The sequence below is a fragment of the Erinaceus europaeus genome, chromosome 16, assembly GCF_950295315.1.
Source record: "Erinaceus europaeus chromosome 16, mEriEur2.1, whole genome shotgun sequence".
Classification (NCBI taxonomy): domain Eukaryota; kingdom Metazoa; phylum Chordata; class Mammalia; order Eulipotyphla; family Erinaceidae; genus Erinaceus; species Erinaceus europaeus.
The window spans coordinates 68,142,348-68,152,572 of record NC_080177.1 but is presented as its reverse complement, the minus strand read 5'-3'; the positions used below and the strand labels follow the sequence as shown (position 1 = coordinate 68,152,572).

The following is a 10,225-nucleotide window of genomic DNA, read 5'->3' as shown; positions in this document are numbered from 1 at the left end:
GAGGAGCAGCATCTTCTGTGACTATCAGTCTGCTGCTATTCAGCTCCCTGCCTCAACTTTTCAGTTCTCAGGTGAAGGAGGAAGGGGCAGCTTCAGTGGCCACCCGTGTCCTCTCGGCTGCTGTGATTCTAGAGACAGGAGATTTTACCCCCCCCTTCCACACAGAGGAGGGTCTGTATGGTGGGAGTATTGCAAGGAACTCATGGTTAGTCACTGAGAACATTTAGGAAGAGAAAATTCTTCAGTGTCTGAGGGGAGGAGGAAGCATTGGGGGTTTTGACATCAACTAGAATGGTGTCCCTTAGCCCAAGACAGGTCCTGCAGAGTTGAGTATGATGCTACATGTGGAAACACAGGACTTTGGTGGTATCACTTCATAATCTTGTATAACACTCATAAACACAAGTAAACAAATGAACAAATGCCTTGGAATAAGCCAACAGACCACCAGCAGGTGAATTTGGCTCTGTCATGTTTGAATTTGACTTTACATAAATCTATCACCGTTTGCCAAAGCAATACGTGGACAAAACGTCTAACTCTAGTCTAAGTTTATTTTGTTGGTCATTTATTTATTAATTTAGTTTGTATAAATAAAAGGTACCAAGTGATGTTTCTTCTTCAAACTCATTTTCCAGAAACCAAAACATCTGTCACCCTTTTTGCTGGTGAATTTATTTGCAGATAGGTTTGAGGAGCAGAGACTGGGTGAACTGAATGGTATGGCACTGAGAACAGAGGGAAGATACAGAAGTGGCAGCTTGGGAGAGTTTGTAAAGAGGGTTTGGCAGACAAATGTGCTTGAGTGCCTGTTGTGGTTCGGTATGAGTGTCATGCAGTCAATATATTTCTCAGCGTGTTAACACTCAAAAGTGTGAAAGGCCTCAGAGTCAGTGTCACTGGGGACTACAGCTAGAGACTACGGAGCAGAAAGGAAGTTTGTCAGTAATGGCTTTTCCCCATGTCACTTGTCTCTCACCTGAAAAAGAAACCTGTAGCCCTGCCTGGCAGAGCAGGGTGTGAGCTCAGGTGCTGTGTCCGGGCTCCTGCCCTGTGAGGGAGCAGATAGTGTGGTGAGGAGCGCGGTCCTCTGCACGCAGGAGCTGGAGTGCTCAGCTCTGTGCAGGAAGGCTTTGTGACACGAGTCTACTTAGAACGCAGCCCCCAGCCTGCCAGCCGAGGTGCCTTCTCCTTGTTCTTTAATGTCTAGTCCATATGGATGTGAGCAGACTCCTGAGATCTTCACACCGAACACAAGTGCTGGTGCTTTTAGTGCTTATTGAGACACTCACATCCAGAAGGGGGACCTATTCAGAATTCTCTCATTATTTTTCCTTCCTCAAGTCTGGCTGCTCACCCAAGGCTGTGGCATCACCCTCTGACTTCAATGCTCCAGTCTCTTCTCCAAGCAGCTCCGAGCTCCCGGTCTGTGCGACAATATCAGGGCAACTCCTTACACGTCTATTGTTAGCACATGGACTTATTCACTACCAGCTAAGTAACATTTTATATTATTTGATAGATTAGAGGTCTGAAAAGTTTAAAAGATCGAAGGTGACAGTGTGTCACTGTGAGGAAATGGTTAGTTATCAGTAGCAAGCACATTGCCTGGTGGAGCTGAGAGTTTCCCCATCACCAGGGTAATTTCTGACCCACTTATCACAGTTTCCCTTTCATCTGACAGAAAATCTTCATGTCTGCGATTGGCACACAAGCTGGTTTCACTTGTCTCCACACAGGTTTGGGCCCAGTTCTTAGGGCACCCGGATTTAGAGAATACTACAGGAGACTTCACTCCTTCTTCCATGATTTTCAGTGCTGGCAGCCTGTGCTCCTCTCTGTTCTGTCTCCTCAGCTGTCTGGGATGCCCTTTGCTTCAGCCTGGCTGTTGTGCTGGGAGCGGGCCAGTGCTGCTCTAGGAGGCTGTCATGAGTGAATCTGTAGTTGATTTGGGACTTTTCAGGATCAGAAAGAGAAAAGACAGAAGGAGCCAGAGAAAACCCCAGCTCTGTTGGACCTTTTATGTCTGTGTGTACTGGGAGTCCAGAAGGGAGCAGAGAGAGCATGGACCATCTGCCCTAGTGACTGTGTTCTGCTGATTTGTCAAATCACTGAAGCTAGCTGGACAGTCATGGCACTGGACTCCCTCTCTTTCTCTTTGTGACCCATTATTCTTCTTCCTTTCTTGTGTTATCCCCAGACCTTGGGCTGACTTTTTTTTTTTTTTTTTTTTTTAAGACACAAGTCTACCCTCTTCTCATGTCTAAACAGTGATTTTGTTTTCCGCCCACTAATGCTCACCTCTTGATGGGCAGCAAGCACTGTACCTTGGCATTCAGTAACACTCTTAATACATTTTTTGCCATTGATATTTTTTATCCTTCAAGGTTATCACTGAGGGTTAGTGCCTACATGAATCCACTGGTCTGGTCATTTAATTTTATATGGAGATAGAGGGAAAGAGAGAGAGACACACACACCTCCAGCGCTCATGAAGCTTCCCCTCCGCAGATAGTCTTCTGTGGTGGTCTAGGGGCTTGAACTCAGTTCTCATGATTAGGGACACGTGCATTCTACCAGGTAAGCCCCTTGCTGACCCCCACATCCATACTTCAGTGATTTAGATTTTTTTACACTTAAAATCCTTGACTCATTTGAGTTTTATTTTGGATTATGTTGTGAGGAGTGGATCTGTTTTTTGTCATTATTGGGGCTTTATCACTCCAGGTCAACTTTTTTTTTGGGGTGGGGGGAGGAATATAAAGGTAGAGGCAGAGATAGAGAGGCAGAGGGAAATACCACAGAACAGAAGCTTCATTCCCTAGGATGGGGACTAGGCTGGAACCTGGGTTCTGTGTGGGGCAAAGCAAAATCACATTATCCATGTAAGTTCTTTCCAGTCTGGAGTGGGTCTGATTTTTTTATCTTTTACTTCCAAATAACTCTTTATTTATTTATTTCCTCCTGGGTTATTGCTGGGGCTCAGTGCCTGCACCATGAATCCACTGCCCCTGGGGGCCATCCCTTCCCCCTTTTGTTTTTTGTTGCCCTTGTTGTGTAGCCTTGTTGTGGTTATTATCATTGTTGTTGATGCCATTCGTTGTTGGATAGGACAGAGAGAAATGGAGAGAGGATGGGAAGACAGAGAGAGGGAGAGAAAGACAGACACCTGCAGACCTGCTTCACCACCTGTGAAGTGACTCCCCTGCAGGTGGGGAGCCAGGGGCTTGAACCAGGATCCTTACGCTGGTCCTTCTGCTTTGCGCCATGTGCGCTTAACCCACTGCGCTACCACTGAACCCCCAACTCTTTTTTTTAAAATTATTTATTTACTGTTGGATAGGGACAGCGAGATGTTGAGAAGAGAGGAAGAGCTAGGGAGGGAAAGAGAGACACCTGCAGCCCTGCTTCACTAATTGTGAAGCTTTCCTCCTGCAGATGGGGAACAGGGGCTTGAACCTGGGCCCTTGTGCACTATAATGTGTGCACTTAACCAAGTGTACTACCACTTAGCCCCCAAATAACTCTTTAGCTACTGTAATGCTATAAAAAATTCACGGTTTCCCAATGATTTGGAAGCTACCTTTATTGTATACTAAATTGCGCACTGTAGGAAATTGCAATGCCGTCCCATTACCTGCCTGCCCTACACTGCAGTGGCACAGGGGCTTAGAATACACCTTCCTATGTAGTAGGGGGCTCTCTGGCAGGAGGGAGAGACATTTCCCCTGGGACTAGAGAGACAGAGGGAAAGACACTACAGCACTGAAGCTTTCTTTAGAATGGTGGGGGCCTGTGGAGAGACATGTATCTCTCCTTGTGCAGTGGAGTGGGGAGACTTAGATGAAAGAAGGCATGCTGATTGCAGGATGTGGTGTAAGGAGGTTCACTTGTCTTTGGGATGCACCTTTCTTTCTCTTTCTTTCTTTTTATTTCTTTTTCTCTTTCTTTCTTTCTTTCATTCATCAAAGCACTGCTCAGCTCTGACATATGGTGCTGCTGGTAATTGACCTGGGACCTCTGAGTCCCAGCATGAAAGTATATTATGTAACCCTTGTCCTCTCTCTTTTCTCTCTCTGTCTCTCTTTTTGCTTAAAAAAGATTTATTTTTATAACTGTTTTATTTATTTATGATTGGAGAAAGAGAAATTGAGATTGGAGGGGGAGATAGAAAGAGGGACAGAGATAGAGAGAAACTTGCTGCCCTGCATCATCACTCATGAAGCCTCTCCTCTGCAGGTGAGGACCAGGGGGTTGAATCTGGGTCCTTGTGCAATGTAATGTGTGTGTGCTTAACCAGGTGTGCCACTGCCTGGCCCCTTTAAACAGATTTATTAACTTTTCTTTTCTGATCACCTCCAGATTTTCACTGCTCCAGGCTGACTTTTTGAAATAGAAGCAGAGACAGAGACAGAAGGAGAGAAACCATAGCACCAAGGCTTTCTTCAGTGAGATGGGGCCAGGTCTGGTCCTGGATTGTGCACATGGCAAAGCAGTGCGCCATCAAGGTGTGGGAAACAGTGAGAAAACGCACTGTGTATACCTTAAAACAAGGACTCAGACACCGAGAGTCATGAGCAAGGCAAAATTTTACGTGTGTGTGTGTGTGTGTGTGTGCAAGGGTGTAAGCCAGCAAGCACACCAAGGGCAATCTTCACGATCTTTTTATATATTACAAGGACATGGGAACAACCTGTCGAGAGGGAACTGGCTCACAATCTAACCATGTTCATGGGGAAAAGGGGGTGGGAATGGATGCGAGGAGGGGGCTTGGGAGTCTAAGCTTACAATGAGGCTATGATGGGAAAGCATGTGTGAGAAGAAATTGGGGAGGGGGCTGAGAAGTCTTAGCTTACAGTGTGACTATGATGGGAAAGGAAGAGTGAGGAGGGGGCTGGGAAGTCTAAGCTAACTTTGAAGAAAAACAAGGCATGGTTGTAGTCACATAGATGTGCAAGGGTCAGGGGTCTGTAGTCAGACTGGATCGATAAACATCACTGAAAAGGTTACAACCAGCTAGGCCATTTCTCACAAAGGTGAGCTATTTTACCAGTCTCCTGACTTATTTTTTTTTATGGGATTGAGAGGAAGAGAGACAGATAAGCAGAGAGAGAAAAAAAGAGAGAGAGAGAGAGAGAGAGAGAGAGACTAGAGACTAGAGCACTGCTCAGCTCTGGCTTATGAAGGTGCTCGGGGTTGCAACTGGGTCCTCACATGTGCAAGTCCTCTGTTCTAAAATACGGAGTCATCTTCTTACTTCCTTTATAGTAATGGGTATTTATATGTTTATTTATGGATATCTTTCCACACCCCTCAAAAAAAACCCAAAAAAATGTGACTTTGCCCCAGAGCAGAACAATGAGTCACAGGAGGGTCTCAGTCTGACTGTGTGAACCGCCTCATTGTTCTCTTTATCCAGGGCATGAAGCTGGAGATCCTGGTAAACACAGCTGGAGGAATCCCCACACTGCTTCCATAGGAGACAATTCCCTGGGCCACTCTGTTACACACCAGGGGGCCTCCAGAGTCTCCCTGTGGGTGAAAGAGAAGGTGTTGGAAGTCAGGCCTCCTTGTTCCTGTTGCCCTGGGGCTGAGGAGGCAGAGTGGATGAACTGTGAGGGAGATATGGGAGTACTGTGGGGGACAGGATGGAGCTTCTGGGTCTTTTCATCTCTGGGCTGCAGGTGTTGGTGGGGTTAATGGTCTCCACACAGAGTGCAGGCACCCCTTGCCCACAGGAGAGTGGTGCCGCCTGTGCAGGGAGGCCTGGTGCTCCTCCCTTTGCCCCAGGGGTTAGACTGATGGGGAAGAACCCCAGCTGCAGCCTCCTGCTTCCCAGGTGAGGCCTTGGCTGTAATCTGTCCCCACCCCTAGTTTGCCCAGGCTGTGGGGGTGGGGGTGGGGGTGGGGGTGGGAGGAGGGCTGTCTCAGGCAGTGCAGGCCAATGTACTGAGCTCACCCTGAAGGCGCTCTTCCTCTCCCTGGAGTCACCCACACAAATCTGTGTTTGGAGATTGAAGAAGCTGAAGCGCTGGTTGCACTCCTGGTTCGACTCTATTTGTAGCTGCACCTCATGGAGCTTCTCTGTCCTCCTGTTCAGGCCCACCAGGCCCCAGCCAGCCACTGAGCACCTGGTCCCAGGACGAAGGGTGTTCCGGGTCGTGGGCAGACTCACAGGCCTCACAGCTGAATTCCTCCGGGCTCTCCTCTGCAGCTGGAGGGAAGAGAGAGCCAGTATTCAGGGGCAGCTCTCACCCTAGACCCCTTTCCTCCCACCAGGATGCTTCCTCCAGGAAGCCCCCTCCCTCAGCTGGTGGTAGGTACCTTTAGGAGCATGATATCATTCTGGAATTCCTCCTGGTTATAGTCAGGGTGTCTGATGGCTTGGCTCACAGGGATGCGCTGCTGGGTCCTTTCTTGAGCCCCAATGTCGTGGGCCCCCAAGGTCACCACTATAGAGCTGCAAGGAAAGGTGGTCCGGGAGTGCCAGGCCTTCAGCTCTGCAGGGCTGGATGGGAGCTGAGCCTAGGGGACTGGGGAGCCTGTCTGTGCCTGGCTGAGCTCTCTGCCCTTTGCTTCCCAGCAGTCTGGAGCTGGACACCCAGAACAGAGAGACCTTCAGTTTTGCCTTCCCTAGGATGGCTGAGAGATTACTAGAAATCTTATTTTGAGCTCCATTGCCTTCTAGTTCTCCCTTGCATTTAAAAAAGATTATTAATTAATTAATTCATGAGAAAGGAGGAGACAGAGAAAGAACTGGATATCTCTGTTACATGCATGCTGGGATTGAACTCACGGCCTAATGCTTGAGAGTCCAGTGCTTAACCTACAGCACCACCTCCTGGACCACCCTCCGTTGGTTTTTGTGTGTTTGTTTATTTATTGAGAAGAGAGAACCAGAGCATCACTCTGGTATTTTCAGTGCCATTGCATTCTACCAATACTGGTACCCCAGGGCTGTCTCTTGCTCTTTTAACCTCATCCTCCTTTTCCTCCTCCTATCTTCCTCCTCCTCTCCTCCTCTCCTCTTTCTCTCCCTTCTCCTCCCCTCCACCCAATCCTCCTCTACTTTCTCCTCCTCCCCTCATTCTCCTCTCCTCTCCCTCCTCCTCCCCTCTTCCTCTCCTTCTCCACCCCCTTTTTCTACCTCCTCCTCCCCTTGCCCTCCTTCCATTTTTTATAGAGGCAGAGAGAGTGAAAGCTTCCTTCAGTGTGATGGGGGCCAGGCTCAGTCCTGCGTCACACACAGCAAAACAGCACCCTATCCAAGTGAGCTGTCTCCTTCTCATTCACACTGTCCTGTTCCCTGTTCCCACCCTCTGTTCCCATCCTGGTTGGTCTCTTTTACAACCTCCAGCTGCTCCCCTCATGAACTCTCCTGGGCTGTGTCACTGGTCGCTGGGAAGCACCTCAGCCCCTCACCTTCCATGGCAGTGAGCTGCTGTCAGCACGAAGTCTTCTCTCACCAGGAACCCCCCACAACTGACGGTCCCCACTGGGGCCTGGATCCGAAGATAAGCCATGTAGGGGTGGGAGTGGGGCCTGGCTTCGCGGCCTCCGATGATCTGCCCTGCAAGGAAGCAGCCAGCACTTGTCTCTGTTCTCTGAGGGCGGCCGATGGCCAGGGCAGGAGCTGAAGCTGGGGCAGGAGGGCTCATTGGGGAGAACTGGGGTCTCGGGGTCCAAACTGTGGAGGAGCGCCCCCGGTTCTACACTGCTGGCTTGAAGAGGAATCCACTCCCCACCCCAGATCTCAGCCCTTTCCACTCTCCCCCAGAGAACAACTTTTGCTATAGATTAAGTCCAGCTTCTGTTTTCTCTGTAGAAATTGCACCAGTGGATGGGCAAATCCAGAGTCTGTTGGAGCGCCCTCTCCTGGATATTCCCTGTTACTTTCTTCCTGGACATTCCCTGCTACTAGGAGTTTCCAAGCTCCTTCTTCATTAATTAATAAACTTATATTTAGTTCTTCAGCCTTATATCTTGGGCTCTGACCTGTGTGTGGCTGAGTGAACTCAGTATACTGTATAGCATTCCAAGCGTTTTTAAAAAAGCATCTTAAAATTTTATTTATAATTTTAATATAATACAGAAAGAGAGAAAGACAGAGAGACAGAGACAGAGACAGAAAGAGAGAGGGATCAGAGCACTGTTCAGCTCTGGTTTATTGTGGAGCTGGTTATTGAACCTGGGGCATTAGAGCCTCAGGCATGAAATTCTTTTGCATAACCATTATGCTGTCTCCCTAGGAGCCTTATTCTAAGAGTTTTATGCACACTCATTTCATTCTCATAGAGACTGTGACATAGGAATTTCTTTCTTTCTTTCTTTCTTTCTTCCTTTCTTCCTTTCTGTCCACCAGGGTTATCACTGGGGCTTGAATATAAATGACACTACAAATCCATGGTTCCTGGCAGCCATTTTTTTCCTTTCTACTTTATTTTTACTTGACAGGACAGAGAGAAATTGATAAGGGAGGGGAGATAGATATGTAGATATGGAGAGAGAAAAATAGACACCTGCAGACCTGCTTCACTGCTCCTGAAGTGTCTTCCCTGCAGGTGGGGAGGGGGGACTCGAACCAAGACCTTTATGCATGGTGATATGATACAGACATTTCAATGCACATCTTAAAGATGAGGAACTGGAGGAACTGAATTCAGGAACCTTGGTGAGTGTATGCCAGTGCTATGGCTAGGAAGCGCCTGGCAGTTTTGGCCCCAGAGTCTGTGGGGTGAGCTCAGGCCCTGAGGGAGGGAAGGTGGCTCACCTGTCTGAGTCCTGGGGGGCAGGAGAAAGACCACCAGCAGCAGGAGTGGCTGCATCTTCTTGGGAACGTTGCTCAGTGAATGGCAGCTGGTGCTTCCTCCTCCCAGGCTTTTAGCAAGAGAAAGGGGGTGGGGTGTTGAGGGGGGTTGAGAATTCTGTCCCATTCTCCTGCTGGTGGGTGGTGGGGGTGGGTTTCATCATCCATAGCCACCCAGGAGGTTTGCTCAATGACTCCCAGACTCCCAGTAACCTGAGGAAGAGCGAGTGATCCCAGCCAGCGCCATCACGTCTCACAGGGTTGCTGCATCAGTGCTGACAGCAGTGAGGGGCGCCCAGGGCAATGAGGAGGGGGCTCTGGGCACCTTGTCCCACAAACCCATACCCTCCAAATGTAACCATGTCACTCGAAGCATGAAACCTGCTAGCCTCGAAGCATGAAACCTATGTCCTCCACATGCAGTGTCTCTGGAATCACTTTTCTTAATTGTTGTAGTTATTATTGATGTTGTCATTGTTGGATAGGACAGAGAGAAATGGAGAGAGGAGGGGAAGACAGAGAGGGGGAGAGAAAGATAGACACCTGCAGACCTGCTTCACCACTTGTGAAGTGACTCCCCTGCAGGTGGGGAACCGGGGGCTCGAACTGGGATCCTTACGCCAGTTCTTGCTTTGTGCCACTTGCGCCACTTGCCTGACTCCCCTGTGGAATCATTTTCACTTTAAAGACCTGTGGGGAAGACAAAACTTTAAAGAAGTGAGCAAGTACTTGAAAAGGACTTACATATATATGCATCCCAAAATAAAGTAACCAAACCCAAAGACACAGTGGATAAAGGTAGTAACAGGTTAGACAAGCTGCAAAGAGAATTAATATCCTGGAAAGCTCAGAGGCAAAAGTGTCAATCAAATGCAGAAAGACATGAAGATAAAAATATTTTTTCATATACACTGTGTTACACTACCTTTCTGTGTCTGTCTAAAAAAAAATAAGATAAAAACATGCCATAATAGTCTTAGATGGCTCAACACATATTTTACTTGTACTTCTGAGACTGAGACAATGACTGAAAAAAAAAAAAGACATGACAGAAAGCATCTAATTAGAGATTTAAAAAGATAAATGTATTTCCACCAAGATAGTGAAATACAATCCATATCTAATTATCTGTGGTTTAATGAAATGTCAGGGAGTCCGGGAGGTGGCACAGTGGATAAAGAAATGTCAGGGAGGCCTGGCAGTTAAGTACATATAGTACTAAGCTCAAAGTCCCATGCAACAATCTGGGTTCAAGCCTTGGGCTCCCTGTTCAGGGAGTCATTTCACAAGCGGCAAAAGCAGGTTCTCAGGGTGTATCTTTCACCCTATCTCTCCACCTCTCTTAACTGAGAAGATCTAGAAACACATCCTATAAATTAATTAGCAATAATATAAATCCTATGAAGTTTTTTTTTTCCC

The 10,225-nt window shown here is 47.8% G+C and overlaps 1 protein-coding gene across 1 annotated transcript; it reads right to left on the bottom strand.

The window, feature by feature from the left end:
• Window positions 1–4,344: 4,344 nt before the first annotated feature.
• On the bottom strand, window positions 4,345–8,826 carry LOC103126509 (cathepsin G-like). The gene is made up of 5 exons (XM_060174157.1): window positions 8,771–8,826; window positions 7,423–7,570; window positions 6,325–6,460; window positions 5,960–6,214; window positions 4,345–5,532 (listed from the first exon to the last, which is right to left on the bottom strand). The coding sequence occupies exons 1-5, from the start codon at window positions 8,823–8,825 to the stop codon at window positions 5,377–5,379; spliced, it is 750 nt and encodes a 249-aa protein (XP_060030140.1). The 5' UTR covers window position 8,826; the 3' UTR covers window positions 4,345–5,376.
• Between the last annotated feature and the right edge of the window lie 1,399 nt (window positions 8,827–10,225).

Coding starts and splice junctions, on each gene's coding strand:
- LOC103126509 (XM_060174157.1), bottom strand. CDS start 8,825: ATGCAGCCACTCCTGCTGCTGGTGGTCTTTCTCCTGCCCCCCAGGACT. Junction 7,571..8,770: donor GCCCCCCAGGACTCAGACAG/GTGAGCCACCTT, acceptor GCTTCCTTGCAG/GGCAGATCATCGGAGGCCGC. Junction 6,215..6,324: donor ATGATATCATGCTCCTAAAG/GTACCTACCACC, acceptor TCTTCCCTCCAG/CTGCAGAGGAGAGCCCGGAG.